This window comes from Malurus melanocephalus, unplaced genomic scaffold (genome assembly GCF_030028575.1).
Source record: "Malurus melanocephalus ecotype Western Australia unplaced genomic scaffold, MMel_1.1 scaffold_80, whole genome shotgun sequence".
In the NCBI taxonomy this organism is placed as follows: Eukaryota; Metazoa; Chordata; class Aves; order Passeriformes; family Maluridae; genus Malurus; species Malurus melanocephalus.
This window is the reverse complement of record NW_026623312.1, coordinates 16,862-34,092: the sequence shown is the minus strand read 5'-3', so window position 1 is coordinate 34,092 and position 17,231 is coordinate 16,862. Positions and strand designations below refer to the sequence as shown.

At 36.5% G+C, this 17,231-nt stretch overlaps 1 protein-coding gene across 1 annotated transcript in view; it reads left to right on the top strand.

Moving 5' to 3' along the window:
- The window catches only part of YTHDC2 (YTH N6-methyladenosine RNA binding protein C2), a 28,037-nt gene extending 11,609 nt beyond the window's left edge, over nt 1–16,428 (top strand). Inside the window, exons 10-29 of the mRNA XM_057367490.1 lie at nt 270–405; nt 736–862; nt 1,920–1,985; nt 2,748–2,926; nt 3,061–3,157; nt 3,230–3,317; nt 3,416–3,496; nt 4,436–4,518; nt 5,442–5,547; nt 5,704–5,823; nt 6,184–6,456; nt 6,934–7,060; nt 7,527–7,732; nt 8,411–8,606; nt 9,701–9,810; nt 11,188–11,477; nt 11,877–12,054; nt 13,091–13,294; nt 15,090–15,272; nt 16,335–16,428. Coding sequence (XP_057223473.1) covers nt 270–405; nt 736–862; nt 1,920–1,985; nt 2,748–2,926; nt 3,061–3,157; nt 3,230–3,317; nt 3,416–3,496; nt 4,436–4,518; nt 5,442–5,547; nt 5,704–5,823; nt 6,184–6,456; nt 6,934–7,060; nt 7,527–7,732; nt 8,411–8,606; nt 9,701–9,810; nt 11,188–11,477; nt 11,877–12,054; nt 13,091–13,294; nt 15,090–15,272; nt 16,335–16,424 — 2,940 coding nt within the window. The 3' untranslated portion in view covers nt 16,425–16,428. The remainder of the gene's footprint in view (nt 1–269; nt 406–735; nt 863–1,919; nt 1,986–2,747; nt 2,927–3,060; nt 3,158–3,229; nt 3,318–3,415; nt 3,497–4,435; nt 4,519–5,441; nt 5,548–5,703; nt 5,824–6,183; nt 6,457–6,933; nt 7,061–7,526; nt 7,733–8,410; nt 8,607–9,700; nt 9,811–11,187; nt 11,478–11,876; nt 12,055–13,090; nt 13,295–15,089; nt 15,273–16,334) is intronic.
- The last annotated feature ends 803 nt before the right edge of the window (nt 16,429–17,231 follow it).

Sequence of the window (17,231 nt, the reverse complement as noted above, 5' to 3'; positions counted from 1 at the left end):
GGTATTTTAAAGATTATTAGGATGAAGTGCTCTAGCTGAAGTGTGCTTTTCAGTTATGTTGGTTGAACACAACTTTTCCTCAGATCATAATGCTTGACAGTCATTTTGTAAGTATTTACTTAAGACATCAGTGCTTTRATTGATATCTGAATGGTGGATTTCTGATTGCTACTGGGAAAACCAACTGGTCAAATTCTTTCTGGGTAATGAATGAGAAAAAAGACAATTATTGGAAGAGATTAATCTTTCTATATTGTTTCTATCTTCAGACTGAAAAAGATGTGAATTGCCTTGAACCGTGGATAGTAAAAGAAATGGATTCTTGTCTTTCTGACATCTGGTTGCATAAAGATACTGATTCCTTTGCTCAAGTGTTCCATCTCATTTTAACTGAAAATGTCAGTGGTAAGTTTCTTATCTTACTACATAAGTAAAGGCAACCACAAATTTACTTAAATTTCTATGTCTACTTTCATCTCCAGTTTCAAATGTTGCATTTGCATTCTGATAGCATTGAAGAATGAGAGCTAGCAGAATTAATGAGTTATTTAGTTAGTGTTTGTTGTTGTTTTGGTGTTTTCTAAAATGGKGTCACGTGCTCATGAGCTAATTGCAGAGATGAAGTGAGGAAATAAATTCTCTGTGGGCTGGGATTTGAAAGCAGTATTTGTACTATATTTAGGMAAAAAACTAACATTTATTTTGGGTTTCCTGATTTTTTTTTTAACTTCGTAGTGGATTATAGGCACAGTGAAACTGGTGCGACTGCTCTGATGATCTCTTCAGGGAGAGGCTTTTTGAGTCAAGTAGAACAGCTGATCAGTATGGGAGCAAGTATCCACTGCAAATCATCCAATGGCTGGTAAAAACAAACAGAAAACCCGAAAGATTGACTTATTTGCCAATATAGGAGAGAGAAGCAAAATTTTATAACATCTTAATCAATTTACCAATTTACAAGACTGCAGTAAGAATTACTAGATTTTGCCAGCCTAAACAATTTCTAATTTATGTTAATTGCATTGTTTTCTGAAAAAATTCTAAATTGAATTCTTAATTATGTGCTATTGATTACGGACTATAAACTTGGTTTCAATATGTCTTATTTAAGACACTGGTTAGAGAAAATAATATTTTTCAGTGGCATGACTGAATTGGCAAAAATATTTTTTCACTAATATTTTTCAGTGGCATGACTGAATTGGCAAAATTATTTGGCAATTCTTACTTTCTTAGAGCTACCTGTATCAGAAGTTCTTTGTATTATGTTTCTAAATGTCTTGTATCATAAAAATATTTGTGACTCTGTAAAAACCCAAGTTTGGTGGTCATGAAGTGTGTCTTCATATAAACGGGGAAGTATAGTAAGTAATTCTACCACAGAGGGATAGGAATTAGCATTCRAGGGGTCTGATACATGGTACTAACACTTGAAAAACTTGGGGAGGATTGCAGATTAAGGATAAAAGAGTGAAATGCATTGTGAGGAGGGCTACTTCTTAAAGGCRTGGAATAGCCCAATATTTTGCCACATTTTGATGAAATATGCCTGGGGTGTGACTTTTTGGGRTGACTTAAAAGAGCTAATAAAGGATCCTGCAAACAGGCATGTCTGATCTCTGTACATTGGTGTGGACTTTTTAAAGGAATGGCACTCCTCATTTCCTTGTGCATGTTCGTATGTACTCCAGTGTRAAACTGACATTCTTTTGTGGTAAAGAACTGTAGTTACCTAAAAATCAGATATCTGTACACCTATTCATGCACTTTAAAATGGAAAGTTGCAGATCCAGCAATAACACCACAGATTACAATACAGAAATTGATCAAACAGTCAATTGTCTTCTCACATAATGTGCTATTCCTGTTGGTCTTTCAAAGTAAAAAATCTAATAAAAATATTTGTGCAACTCTTTCAGGATGGCTGTGGACTGGGCTAGGCGCTTTGGACAGACAGAGGTGGTTGATCTGTTGGAGTCCTACAGGTAAGCTTAAACTGCTTTGCAGAAGGAGTGATATAACATAGTAAAGGGAAATTTGAGGTTTGTATTCTTTTCATGAGAACAGGTTTCAGTTTTTTATGCTTTAAAATCTGGAATAAATAGCAATACATTTTTTTTTGAGATAGGAATATTTCAAAAACAAACTTACTTAACAAACAAGTTTATACTCAGTGTCATATTGTTTATGTTGGCACAACTTGCTTATTCTATACTATGTACTATTTTATTTTCACATTCTTATTTTGGAAACAAATCTCATGTTTTTATCTGTGCATCGTTGATACACAATAGACATATTTAAAAACCTATATAGAAGTAACAGGTACACTAAGCCATTCAAGAACTGKTTTTTAATTTAGAATTACAGTTTGGGTAGAGTTTTGTAAAGATCATATTTTATAATTTCTCTTAGTGTAGTTTCTGCTAGTGGGAAATCTTGGGAAAATACATATCTTTAAAATATTTTCCTTTAACAGATAAACGAGAAGTTTATTTATACTTTCATTCACTTATGGTTGTGTTTCAACTAAGTTCAAGAAAACTAAAGTTAACACTAGAAATTAAAGTTGAATGCTTTGTTAGGTTAATACTTAAATCAGTGAACAGTAATAGTATTGTGATTCTCTTGTTCTACACTTAAAAGATGAATAATCATGTTGGTCTTGATCTAAGTTTGAGTTGACAGCTGAATGCAAACCTGAAGGGGGCAGCCTTGACTCTAGTCTGTGTATTTTTCTGTTACAGTGCTTCATTTGGATTTGGAAATCTGGATGAAAGTTCCCTGGTCCAAAAATGTGGTAGTGACCTTAGTATGGAGGACAGAGAACTACTGACAGCTTATCATCACAGTTTTGATGACGAGAAGGTGGATCTGGATCTGATAATGCACTTACTCCACAGCATCTGTCATAGTTGTGATGTAGGTAGGTAAACAGCCACACAGCCAATGAATTGTTGTGGATTCCCAAAAATTAAAACCCTCCAAGTGCTGGTCTAYAAGGCACTGACATATATTTGAATTTTCTATTTAACACTGCAAACCCACCTCCTTTTTTAGGAGCAATTTTAATATTTCTTCCTGGATATGATGAGATAGTGAGCCTGAGGGACCGCATTCTTTTTGACGACAAGAGATTTGCTGACAATGTTCACAGGTAAAACAGTTTCTGTGGGTTTCCATTGCTTCTTYTAAGGATCCTTAAAATGTGCTTTTTCTCTTGCATTAGATACCGAGTTTTCATGCTTCATTCAAGTGTGCAGACTTTGGATCAGAAGAAAGTGCTTGAAACTCCACCCTCTGGCATCCGCAAAATCGCAAGTATCATAGGACCTTGTCAGATGCTACATTGATCTGTTTTGCATTTGTTTTACAGTTACTATGGTTTTGGTTGTTTTTTTTTTCTCCTTTGCAGATTCTTTCAACTAATATTGCAGAGACCAGCATAACAGTCAATGATGTTGTATTTGTCATTGACTCAGGCAAGGTGAAAGAGGTATGACTGCCTTAAATTTTTTTTGAGAGGTAAAATTCTTAGTGCAATTCCAAAACTCACAGGGCATAAATTTTGAAGAACTATTTTTTTTTCTTTATGGTAGGATGGTAGGCTAAGAGCTACTGCCTGCCAGACAACAGAGCTCATTGAGAAGTTTCAGCATCCATTTGTTTTAAGACAAATAGTATAAATAGCTAGCTATTTAAAAACTCGTTCGGTTGATGTATTGATGTATATTTTTTTTCTGTAGTTTAATACTTCTGTTTGGTTTTTAAAACAAGTCATCAGTTTAGACCGCCGTCTTCCTGAGACTTAGAGATCACTAGGAATTCCCTTTGTCTTACTGTTGTATCAAGTCCAAAGATAATCCTTCAAGTTTTTAAGCATTTTTATTGGTGTGCGGAATTCCTAGATTACTTGTTCAGAAAAAGTGTGATAACATAACGAGGCAATTTAAGATCTATGTATGGCTTTGAAAATGAAATTAGATTTCAAAGGAGATAYGCGCACCAAGTTTCTGAAGTCCACGTAATACAATCTTTTGGGTAATTTTACATCAAATCTAGGAAAATGAGGTAGTTTCCAAGTGAGATAAAAAAGGAAAACGTGAGATAAAAAGGAAAACTTTATTCGGTGCAATAATGTGTTTTTGCTTGCTTTGTGATACCTCAGAACACAGGCCATATCTTTTACTGACTTGCAGTTACCTGTTGATTAGAAAACTTTAATTTGGAAAACTGTGTAGCATGAAGACACTGCAAAGGAGATACCATCGCAAATTCACTTGAAAATGAGAAAACCTTTGTGCCAGAAACTGCTGTATAGACTACTATTTTGTACTTYTTTTAGAAAACCTTTGTTGGTAATCTGAATAACCAATAACTTTTATTTCATGTACCCTATTCAGTCCTAGGTCAGTTTCTTTCTTTGTTTTTACAGAAGTCTTTTGATGCACTGACTCGTGTTACAATGCTAAAAATGGGGTGGATTTCAAAAGCTAGTGCTATCCAGAGAAAAGGCAGGTAATAAATGCCTCATACTGGTTTTTATTTTGCAGATACCCACCGTCCTATATGTTAAGAATAAAGCACACAACATAATARTAGTTTCTAGCCTAGTCAGTTGCCGTGTTGTACAATAGCCACTCGTTCTCTTCAGATGAGTAAGTGTCAGCGTGTATTTCCTTGGAGTTATTTCCCAAGCTGTAGAAAAGTGATGATCAGGCATTTCCCAAAGGTCTAGCTTGTTTTTCCCCCATTCATTTGTTCTCCTTCCTCTTTCTCCTACGTAGCACCAGCAGCCACAGTGTCTGACAGGTTGTTTTCACACCTCATCTGTGGGCAAAGGACTGCCTATTTCATTTTCTCCAAACTATCCATGACTTAACAGGCCATGATCATATTCTTGCCAACACTGTGGGTGAGGGCTGAGAAGTTTATTAATCATTCATATTGGCCTTCAGCTACAAGTATTTGTGCATGAGTGTGAGGATTTGCTGTCTCTGTCCCTTCATTCACAAGTTATTTAATCTTCATTCTACCTTTCTGTCCAAGGGTAACTTCTGTTTGRGGAATGTGAAGGGGAGAGATGAGTTTGCAACTTACATTCCTTATAACAAAGGATTGTTGAAATTTAGATTGATCTTAGGTTAGCAAAAAACCCACAGCATTTTACTTAGATAAGCCTTGTTTTTATTTCTCCAGATTTCTCAGTGGATTGGGTTAAAATTACAATAAAAAGTTTCCATAGTATCAAAAATAATTGCAGTTAGAAAACTGACTTTGTGTGTGACTTGCTCTTTGGAGCACCGCAGCACCTTTTTTCATAGAGCTGCTTCTACTTTCCCATTCTAAATTTCTGTGTTAGTACGTTGGGTTTTGGTCGGTTTATTTTGTTTTAATGAAGAAATCATCATTTTCACAACTTCCCATATTTTATTTTCAAGGGCTGGGCGCTGTCAGCCTGGAGTCTGTTTTCATCTCTTCAGCAGGCTCCGATTTCAGAATATGCTGGAATTTCAGTCTCCAGAACTTCTAAAAATGCCACTTCAGGTACATGTTCAGTTAGAAATTATAACTTAACAAATGCAATGTCACCAAATCATATAATTAATTTTTTTAAATTGTAAAATTGTAAAAAATCATGTGTTTGGGATTTGTTTCCAAATCTCAGTAATCTTTTTTGTTACTTTGCCTTTTAACTTGCAGGAGATTTGTTTATACACAAAGCTTCTGGCTCCAATTAATTGTSCAATTGTGGACTTTCTTATGAAAGCTCCTGATCCTCCACCTACTGTAATTGTGAGAAATGCTGTGCACATGCTTAAGGTGAGCAAAGGAACAGATTTAGAAGGAAACTGTGTTTGATTCCATATTTGTGGTGTGGCAGTCTATCTTCCTGACTTCTGTTTGTACTGAAACTGGTTTTAGTTACTTCAGGATGTTTTGAATTTTTGTTTATGGTCTGTTTTCATTTTGTGTCAGGGGATGTGTTTTTCCATATTAAGGAGTGTGAATGCTTCAAAATCTTTTCTCAAACTGTTAATAGTTTGACTGGCTTTTTTAGTGTTTGGGAACAAGTCTGCTCAATGTCCAGTATTCACATCCTTTCTGCTTTAACTGTAAATTTTGTCCACCATCCCTGTCCCCCTCTCCTTTGTTTATTTGGTTGGGTTTTTTTATAAACAGACCATAGATGCCATGGACCCTTGGGAAGATCTCACTGAGCTTGGTTATCACCTCACTGAATTACCTGTAGAGCCACACCTCGGTAAAATGGTGTTGTATGCTGTTGTTCTGAAGTGCCTGGACCCTGTTCTGACCATTGCCTGTGCTCTTGCCTGCCAAGACCCTTTTGTGCTGCCTATGCTGGCCTCCCAAAAGCGTGCAGCCATGCTGTGCAGGAAGCGTTTTGCTGCAGGGACATTCAGTGACCACATGGCCCTGCTCAGGGCTTTCCAGGTAGTGTTTCATTTCAGAGAGTACTAATCACAGTAGATCACCCATCAAGGCAAATAAAGTACCAGTCCAGTTGGATGTAGAATGGTGGATTGTGATTGAGTCCTTGGAGAAAACTTAATTTTGGCTAGTGGCTTTCCTGTGTATTGGACTCACAAATTTGTGAGGGAATTTGTGATAGCTTTTGTTGGTATTTTCAAACCTTACAGAATTCTAAATGTTCCAACAATGTGCCTCTTTATATTCTACTACACTGATAACTTCAAATCATGATCTTCATGTAATGATCTCCATTAACTTAATGATTGTAACTTCACATAATGTTCGCTGCAATGAGTGGGTAAGGAGAATCTAATTCTTAGACAGAAAAGAATCTGAGTGGTTTTCCGCTCATTTTATTGACTTAAATGTAATTTAAAAAAAAAAAAAAAAAAAAGGTAGCTAATCAAATTAATAGGCAAATGCAAAAAACCTTTTCAGGCATGGCAGAAGGCACGCAGTGATGGCTGGGAGAGAGCCTTCTGTGAAAAGAACTTCCTATCCCAGGCCACAATGGAAATCATCGTAGGAATGAGAACGCAGTTGCTTGGCCAGCTTAGAGCCTCCGGTAAATAGCTTGGAAAAAAGTTCAATCTAGTTTTAAAGTCAAGCATATAGAAAACTGTAACAAAAATCATGTTCACTGGTGTGATTTTCTTTAATTTGAAACAATAGTACAGATTCATGCTGGGTATAGTGTGGATGAGGAAGTGTGGTTGATTAAACTGAAAGCACCCTCATCTCAAAATTCCACTACCTTTCCGTGTTGAGATGTATTTCTTTGGATTTTTATGTTTTAGTAAATTATTCCCACTGGAAATACCTTGGTATTGTATTGTATTGATTGCATTCTTTGTTAGTATAAAACCCCTTATCCGGAAGGATTTCAGTGTAATGTTTTTTTCTTGGTGCTGTAAAGGTTGGCAGTGGTAAAAAAATGCAAATTAGTAGTTTATTTCACCTTTCATTTCAAATTCTTTTTGAGAACCAAACACAAGCTAACATGGCACCGTTTTGTCCTGTTCTTTTGTCAGGTTTTGTGAGAGCCAGAGGAGGAGCTGATATTAGAGATGTCAATACTAACTCTGAGAACTGGGCTGTAATTAAAGCAGCCTTAGTGGCTGGGATGTATCCCAATCTTGTGCATGTGGATMGAGAAATGCTGGTTTTGACTGAACCAGAAGAGAAGAAAGTTCGATTTCATCCTACCTCTGTTCTTGGTCAATCTCAGTGTAAAAAGGTAAAATTTGAATTTATAGTTCACAAAAAAAGAGTGCTATATTCTGTCAAACATTTTAGAAATGTCTTTTCTTAGTTGTCAGTACTTTAAAAGCAGCATAGGCATTAAACACTACACTTACAGAAAGTACTTTTCTTACCAGTTGGTGAATTTTCCATTGCTTCAATTAGTCCTTTCTCTAGATGGAGCAAGACAAAATGGCAACACCCCTCCACCCCTCCTCCACTTACAAAATTGTTTTAAAGATGTAATGATTCCTACTCTTAATGGCAAGAAGTTCTGCTTTGAAATTGATAATTTTTAAAGATCCCTTTTTAAAGCAAAATATTTTGTTTCAAGGTGGTTGGATAATTWGTGAGTCTGGTTGAGTAGTGTCATGCTTTTTGATTTGCATGTAAATATTGATATGTAATAAATTTTATGTGTTTATTTCTACAAATACAGAATCATAGAATGGTTTGGGTTGGAAGGTACTTTGAAGTTCATCTCATTCCAAGCCCCTGCCAAGGCAGGGACACCTTTCATTGGACCAGGCCGCTCAGAGTCCCACCCAGCCTGGCCTTGGACACTGCTAGATTGAGGAATCCACAATGTCTCTGGATATAATAAGAGATATGTTACCRTGTATGTTAATTACAGCTGGAGGGTAAAATAGCCTAGTCTTATCTGCATTTGCAGATTCCCCCAGCAAATGGACAAGCTGCAGCCATCCAGGCCCTCCCTACTGACTGGCTTATATATGACGAAATGACCAGAGCTCACAAGACAGCAAACATCAGGTGCTGCTCTGTTGTGACACCTGTCACTGTGTCCCTCTTCTGTGGACCAGCCAGACTGCCAAGTAACGCCTTGCAGGCGTCTTCATCTTTTCGAGGTACACTGGAGYGTGGATTTGAAATATTTCCACTGGTATACACTAGAATGGCATGTGGAAAGCTTATTTTTCAAAAATATTTAATACATATATTGGCTAATTTTAAAGCACCAGAGTTACAGTTTCTGTAGCTATTCAAGAGTTTATAGGCTCTGTAACTGTTATTTTTGGGTTCCTTACAGAATTAATGTCCATAAATTACACAGTTCTGGGGTTTCGGAAATTACAGTGTAGTTTGTAAGGAAAGAATGCAGGCACAATGTTTAATGATAATACTAGTACTGAGAAGTACAGTAAGAGTGTTATTTTTCTACAGACTACTTTATTTGATGCTTTGAACCAGATGATTCCAATTGAATAATTCAGAAACTATCAGTGTGGCAAACAGCCGTATTACTTCTAGCTGACACATGCATTGCCAAGTATTTTCTACTGATAATTTTTAATGTCAATTAGCTATACTATTAAGTATATGTAATAGAGAATATATGAWTTTTTTTTCTCTTATTTAAATTGAGTTCTGTAGGAATAGAAGTAAAAATAAGTGCTGCTGGTTCTTATTGTTTGAGTCAAATTAAAAATGCAACTAATTTCTGAAGCTTTCCTTTTTTTGCTTTTAAACTGTTAACCTTAGAATAGTGTTCATACTGATTAAACTTCATTTTAAGAAAATAAGGATTCCTAATTAATAGCCTTATGTATATATAATCACATTTTTTCTTACCAGGTTTTTAAATCTGCTGTTTTGCTAGGAAGTAGAGCCACGTCTGGTTTTACAAACAGGTTCAGGCAAAAGTTGAATAATGGCTTGTGATATTGGTGCATATGAATGTTACATGGGTTGAGTTATATCACCTAAATACAGGGATTTACATAGTAGGACCCTCAGCAGGTCTGGCTACTTGATTTCTGCTATCTGGAGCAAAGACCTCAGTTTTTTCGCAGAAAAGAAGAAATAGTTTTACAAATGTTTACATTTAGAAGTCCATTTTAGAGGAAAAATACTTATTGCTGGTAATGCAATAATGTTCAGGTTTTTGTATATATGCAGAAATAATGTAGAAATGCTAATGCACCTTTTATCTTTAATTCAGGGGGTGGGGTATCTAATGATAGCAGTGACAGTGAGATGGAAGACAAAACAACTGCTAATCTGGCACTGCTGAAGCTGGATGAGTGGCTTCATCTCAGACTGGACCCTGAAGTAAGTAATAAATCACTCCTGCGTTTGTGGAAGGATTGTAAAAAGGTGTAAAAAGGTTTTTGTAACATCTGTGTAACCAAGAATGTTCTGTAAAAATGTTACAATCTGTTTGGGTCTCTCAAACAGCATACTCTGTGATTTAACCTTTATTCTGTGAGCTCATCAAGAATTAGACAACCAGGGCCTCAATCCCCTTTTGCCCAGAGTTGTCTGCTTTGTAAATTCATGTATTCGACATCCAGATTGTAAGGTATCATAATTTACCACCTGTACCTTTCAATTCTTGCACCTATGAACAAGCAGAAAAAAAGTAATTAGTCACCTCAGCCAACAGTGAGAGTGCTCATCCCTCTTCCTCCAGCATGTTGTGGGTATTCAGCCTATCAAACCAGGGAGCAGGAAAGCCTTGCCAGTCCAGATGCTGTTGGATCTGCCTCAGAAACWTTTTGGGCAATATGATGTTTTATGTGTCTGAGCTTGGCTGTTTGGTCCCTTTCCACAAGGGAGCAGACTCTGAAGCGACTGCCAGACAAAAGATAACAGCTGCAGGTGACAGTGGCTCCTTCTGGCCTCCTGTCCTGCCTGTGTGGTGCTCCATCAGGTCGTGGCATGAGCTGGGATAATAGTCACACTGGCATATCATGTTTTTCCTTCTCTGAGAGAATAACCGAAATCGGATCAAAGATTGACCACTTGAAGCTGGAGTTGCTGAAAGAAAGTTGCTGTCAGATTTTGGAAGGAGAAATAAAAACCTAATTGAAATAGAAGTCTTCCGGTCATTGATGAGCTGTGGCTGTGGTAGGAGTTAGAGTGGTTTATTGGTTATGAAACACTTAAACTTACCAGCTCTAATAATAATGCTGTCTTTCCTAGACATGCCCAAAAGATTGATTTTTAAAATTTTATTTTAATGGAAGCATTTCTGATAACGTAGGAATTAGACTAGTCTTTTAAATTCTGTCACTGCATTTCAGCAGAAGTCTGCGTAAGAAAAATATGTTACTTAGAGCTCTTTTCCCTCAGGTGTGAATGAATAGTGCATGAATATAGATTGATTTGAGAAGAACGGCAAAAAGCATGAAAAGATCGGATTTTCTAGAAAAGTAAAAAAAMCCCAAAACTGTGGGTTTACAATACGTTAAATTTAGTATAGAGCTAAATGAAATGTTTCAAAAATCACCTTGCACCCAAGGAAAAGAAAGTAAATTAATGTCTTAGTTTGAATGTGAAGTTATTCCCCCTCCCAAGACCTCAGTCTTGCCTTTCAGTTTGGACCCTGTTCATATTAGAGTGCTGGGTGCTGCCTGTGTGATCTAATTCTTTTACCTGTCTGATCTAATTCTCACCAGTCTTTAAAAGAATTGGAATTCATTACAGGCTGCTGGTATGCTACTGCAACTCAGGCAGAAGTGGCACAGCTTATTTCTGCGTCGTATGCGAGCTCCTTCTAAACCATGGTCCCAGGTTGATGAAACAACTGTAAGAGCAATTACAGCTGTTCTGAGTGCTGAAGAACAGTCTGCAGGTCTGCAGCAGCCTTCAGGAATTGGCCAGAGACCGAGACCTGTGACTTGTGAAGAACTTCCTTTGGCATCTACGTGGAGGTCAAGCAACAGCAGAAAAAGCTCAGCAGAAACTGAATTCTCTGACTCCTCTAATGCTGAAAAGTAAGATACTGAGGTCATCTAGACCCTGTAGGTTGCAATTAATCTGTAAAAGCATCACTTGAATTTCTGCTAATAATAAGGAGGTAGAAACACTCGAAATACTGTTGACAGGCTTGATACTGTCATGTGCTGCATTGTAGTTTTGATTTCATAGAGAAGTATTTCATACATGGGCCTCCTTTATGAGAGAGCAGTTAGGAATATCATCCATGAATTGTGATCTTGGAGAAGTAGCAGAAGAGGTAGCATTTAAAAATGATGCATGATCAGTATGGGTATTTTAATTAGTGTTCAGTATCTTTTGTAGTTACTGTAATACATGTGGTTCTGCAGTTGGCCCGTAGGTCAATGTAAATTGTTTGGTGACCACTTGCAAAACTCAATGTACGTCCTTTTTAGAGTTGCAGTAAAATCTAAATCTCCCGCACTGCACCAGCCAAAGAAGTACAAAGAAAAGGACATTTTGCTCTCCAAACGATCCTCAGATGACAGGTCAGCTCAGTCCTCAGTGAAGCCTGCAGACTGTGGTAGCTATCCCAGCCCCTGTGCTAGTCCTTCTTCTCCAGTATCTGGAAAGGTAAGAGTTCACAAACATAGCACCGTGGTCTTGAAAAGTGAAAGAATTTCTTGCTGATATATCTCTTCAACTATTGGGTATTTTATTGATAAATTAGGAACCTAACTTAACTTTTCATTTATAACAGCTGCATAATGCTTCCTTCTGGAACTTAAAATCTGGACTAAATGTCCTTGTTACATGAGTTTACTACWGTAAAAACGATATTTGCAAACTGCTGGGGTAAAGCTATCCAAAGCAGAAAAAGGAGATTTTTTTTTTTAGCTTGTTTTATAAACAATGAAGGTACATCATATTTTTTTCAACTATGCTAGTACACTGTGCATGCACTTCTTAAGTTTTTAAATTCGGCCTTCCTCTGTTTCTGTAATAGCAAAYGTTGATACTGATTCTCCTTAAGTGTTATCTGTGTTACTATGACTCCTTGGGGTTTTTTATTATGGTTATTTTAACAAAGCACACATTTTTAATAAGGTTATTGTCATAATTGTCCCTACATATATTTGAATAGTAAACTGCAGTAATACAAAAGAGTCACTGAGAGGAAACCTCATGGACTCATTGGAGTATTTAGTAATTCCTCTTGAGTCTTTAAGCTTTTAAATTCAGCCAGTGTGGAAGGAAAAAAAACATGTTTCCTGAAGGTAGAAATGTGAGTAGTGTGAGAAGTGTTGCCTGCAGTCTAGGATGACTAATTCTGGTGTCATCTTAAGGTGTGTCAGATTTTAACAAATGGTAATTAATCACTAGACTTTTTAGTCCTATTCTTCTCTACTTGTCTGTCTCTCATGGATGAATCGCTATTTTGAAAAGTGCTTAAAAATAAATATGAAATACATTTTAAAGCCATTTCAGACATGATCAGGTGATAGATTTTATGTTTCTTCTAGAATCTGGAGAAGGAGGAGGAGCACAGTCAAGGCATTTCTGTGTTCATGTGTATAAAACTTAGAACTAAAGCCTAGTTAATTTTATTGTCTTTATTAATTTAATTTAATTTAATTTAATTTAATTTAATTTAATTTAATTTTTCCAGGGCTGCAAATCTCCTTCACCACGACAAAATATGCCAGTTCGTTACTTCATAATGAAAAGTAGCAATTTGCAAAACATTGATATTTCTCAACAGAAGGGAATATGGTCCACTACACCAAGTAATGAACGGAAACTGAATGGAGCCTTTTGGGAGAGCAGCACGGTTTACTTAATATTTTCTGTTCAAGGATCTGGATGCTTTCAGGTGAGTTGTAAGCTAGAAAAATATTAGCAGTGGTTTGTGGTTTAGGAAGGTGCAGCAAATGACTGTGTGTAGTATGGATGGCTTTACTTATGACTTCTGACCCTCTGAGAGACAGAGCAGTGTGCAAATGTCTGTGTTTGCTGAAGAAGGAGTATTTCATTCTTTGGAATACAACCTTCTGGTTATCTCACTTTTTCCCTCCAAGGCTGAGATGGTATTGCCTCCAAACATCATGAGTCAGAATAAGGTTTATACCTTACATTAATCCTCTAAAACCACAAAAAAGCACCGCAAAATCCTACCAAAGTAGGGCATTGCTACTCTTTGCATGCCAGAATATTCCAAATATTGTAAAGCCTTTACAGTAAAGTCATAGCTTTATAAAGCCAGGAAGCTCRCAAATGTCCTTATTACAAATTTTAATAAAAATCGGTTTAATTCACTTCCATGTCCAGAAAGCTGGACATGATTCTTCCAGAGCTGTGTCTTGTTATCATGTCTAGTGAGATATTTATCAACAGGTTATTGGTCAAATCTGTGGTCAGTCTGAAGTTAAGCACTTGACCTGGTAGTGCAAAATAGCAGGTTAGCTGTGAGCCTGCTAAGCTCGTTGTTCCAGGTAAAGAAAGTTCTACTTTACTCTTCATATATAAGCTATTTCTAAAAGTCAGCTGGCCTTAAAATCTAATGGACCAACAAAAACACAGCCGTCTTGGCCATATAACTGAAGGACTGCAGTGACAAATTATGTACAATGATTTTGCAAACGCAAACATAATACTGAAATGTAATTTTCAACAAGTCAGTTGATACTGAAAATGTGCTGTTGCATTGATGCCTGGGAAGGGAAGATATGCAGAAGTCCAGAGTGGGGGTGGTTGRTGTTTCCCTGGTCTTCCAGTTTTGACAGTGCACTACACCCTCATGGAAAAGTGACATTAACTTCCCTATTAATCATCTTGTATCCCAACTGTCTTCCTATTCGACATTTATTTTTTCCTCTATTCGTGTTACTAATTTTTGTTTAAGCTTGGCTTGAGCTGTCTAGGACTGCATCTAGCAGTGGGTGCTGGTAATTTACACAGTGAATTGCATCTTTTGCACCGCTAAGTCCTAACTGGCATAAATTCACCTGAATAGCTAATACTTTGTGTGTGGTGTTTGTGTTATTTTTGGTCTGTTTGGTATGTGTGAGCAAATCTAAGTAAATTAGATGCTATCTTGAGTTTGGGGTTTCTTTTCTTTCTGAATACTTGTCATGTTGGAATTCAATGCTGCTGCACTGGAGAAGGAAATAAAAGCAACTTTGACTTCTTTCTTTGAAGAACAGCTACACTGTCTTAATTCTCTCTGAAAGGTTGCTAACACAGAGTGAACATGAGAAGGAACAAATGGATTTCTGCAAAAATTACCTATAAGTAACAATGGAATTTTAATTTCTAATGGACTATACTGTAGTAGAATATTCATCTTGATTTCTTTCTGCTTCAAGTGGTTTTGCGACAGCTTTTTAAACTGTTACAAAGATTAAAAAACCTTAAGTGATAATTTGTCATTGAGAGATATTCCTTATGGTGAAACCCTACATGGCATATTTGAAGTAGAAAAACAAGTCATACTTCCAATTTTTTGGATGTAAACGTTTTAGAAGCTCTAGTTTTGTGGTGGAGAGTATGTGAATCACTTTGAAACTACTTTGAAAGTTTAATAGGAAGTTCAGTCATTTATTTCATTCCACCATAGACATATATGGTCTCATTATGTCTGTTCTTTCATATTTCAATTTTTGTCCCAGGGTTTTGCTAGAATGGGTTCAGCGATTGGGTGTGAGAAGAGTCAAGATTGGGGATCTGCTGGTTTTGGAGGTGTATTTAAGGTGGACTGGATCCGAAAAGAAAGCATTCCTTTTCAGTTTGCACACCATTTGCTCAATCCATGGAATGACAGTAAGAAAGTACAAATAAGTAGAGATGGCCAGGTAATGTTATTCTCTTCTAAAGCTTTCTTTACTTTGTTGAACTGTGTACTTTTTTTACTAGCATGTTCAGCTTTGACATTTATTTCCACTTGTTCACATATCTGCTAATCTGAATCACAGTTCATTGGTGCATTGTAACTTCAGCTRATGCAGAATTACTGCTGTAGTAATGGAGACATTTTGATAAAATCAAAACAGTTTCTTGCTTATGTGTTTAAAAAAATATTTAAAGGTGAATGCTTCCAAAAATGAGTGTTGTTGGGGTTTTATTTGTGTTTGTAATTTGGTTCTGGAGGTTGTACTCTGCTTGGTTGAGATATATTCTCTTAGATAGTCTGTCACACCCAAATAACTGTTCGTAATTATAGTAAAATCTTTAGAGAATCCTGACTTCTGAGATACAGTAAAGCTTAGGACAGTTCTCTTGAATTTGTTAAAGTTAATTGCAGCTACAAAAAGAATTGGCATAAGATTTCTCTGTGGTAGTTTCTGCCCTCTCCCCATTCCCTCCCAAAACATCTCGATCATTCAAGAGCTAAAGTTTTTGTATTATCTTCTCTTCTCAAAAATCTCTCTATAGATGTAAGAGTCAGGAAAGGAGAAGTACAAGGAAAGGATGGCCACTATTTCATGTGACCTCTCTTTCCACATTCTCCACCACACTTGATGGAATTCAACTTAAAAATGTGGAAAATAATGATCTTTAGTTAGTAAGTGATCTGTGGTGYATCTATTTTATGCATGGTGGTAGTGTGTTTACTGGGAATTAACTTTTGTAATTGAGAACTGACATCTCACTGTGAATGAAAACACCCCAAGCAGCTTGTCAGCCAGGGYGGCTTACGAAAGTTTTTATCTCCTGCTGAGCCCTAGTACAATAATCTTGCTCTGTTAGGAGATCTAATGTTTGTCTCAACAGCAAAAGGAGCAAGATCTTTTAGAAAGGTTGAAAGTAGTCACCAGCAACCTCATCTAGCAAATTTGTAATAGTTTTTGTATGCTCAATAGTTTTTGTATGCTCAATAGTGTAAATAACTTCCCTGATTTCCTCATCATTTCTAGGAGCTGGAACCACAAGTTGGAGAGCAGTTGCTGCAGCTTTGGGATCGTATTCCTTTGGCAGGAAAAAAACTGACTGAACATGCCAAGTAACATGACAGAGGTATTCATGCATTGCTTGCTGGTTTTGTGGTGGAGGAAAAGCTGTCCACATACAGAATGTATCATTACACTGCTGTCTTTCCTCTGTAGCTGGTGCAAGAACAAGTACATGTGGTACTAAATTTTCTATTTTTTTTTTCAGCTGGTTTAGGTTGAAACATCAGCCACGAGAACCAGCAATATGTGTACAATAAAGATGAGGAAGAAGGTGATGCAAGAACCTCCTGATGTTCTTAGTCATGCTGTGCAGCTAGAAGTGGAAAAACAAGAGGCAACTGTGTTTTCAGCATTTCCTTGCAATGACATGGTTCACCGGCCTGTTGTTTGACTGAGTTGGGTTTTTTACAGTAGCGTGCAGTTGATATTTAAAATGCCGTTAAGTTCAAAATTAAGTTTGAAACAATGGACCTCGTGTAAGTTGTTTGYGGGTTTAAAATAGCACAGCAGACAGTTTAAATATGCAGTTAACAGTTAAAGCTTTCTAAATTCAGTAAAAGGTATGAGAGTGTAAATGTTAATTAATCAGTCTTGCAGTTTGCTTAAAAAAATACTTTGAGAATGGAATCTCCAAATATGTTGAAAGGTTCCRTAAGTGTTGGTTGAATTTCTGTATCCACAATAACAGAGCAGGATATATTAATACAAACAACTAGGCAGCTGGAGAATATTAATTTTAATTAATTTTAATTAATTTATTAGTATAAATTATTTTATTTTACCTACTTATTTATTTGATAATTATTGAACTTAATTAATTTTATTAAAATAAGGAGTGTGAAACTTTTGGAATTGGTTGCA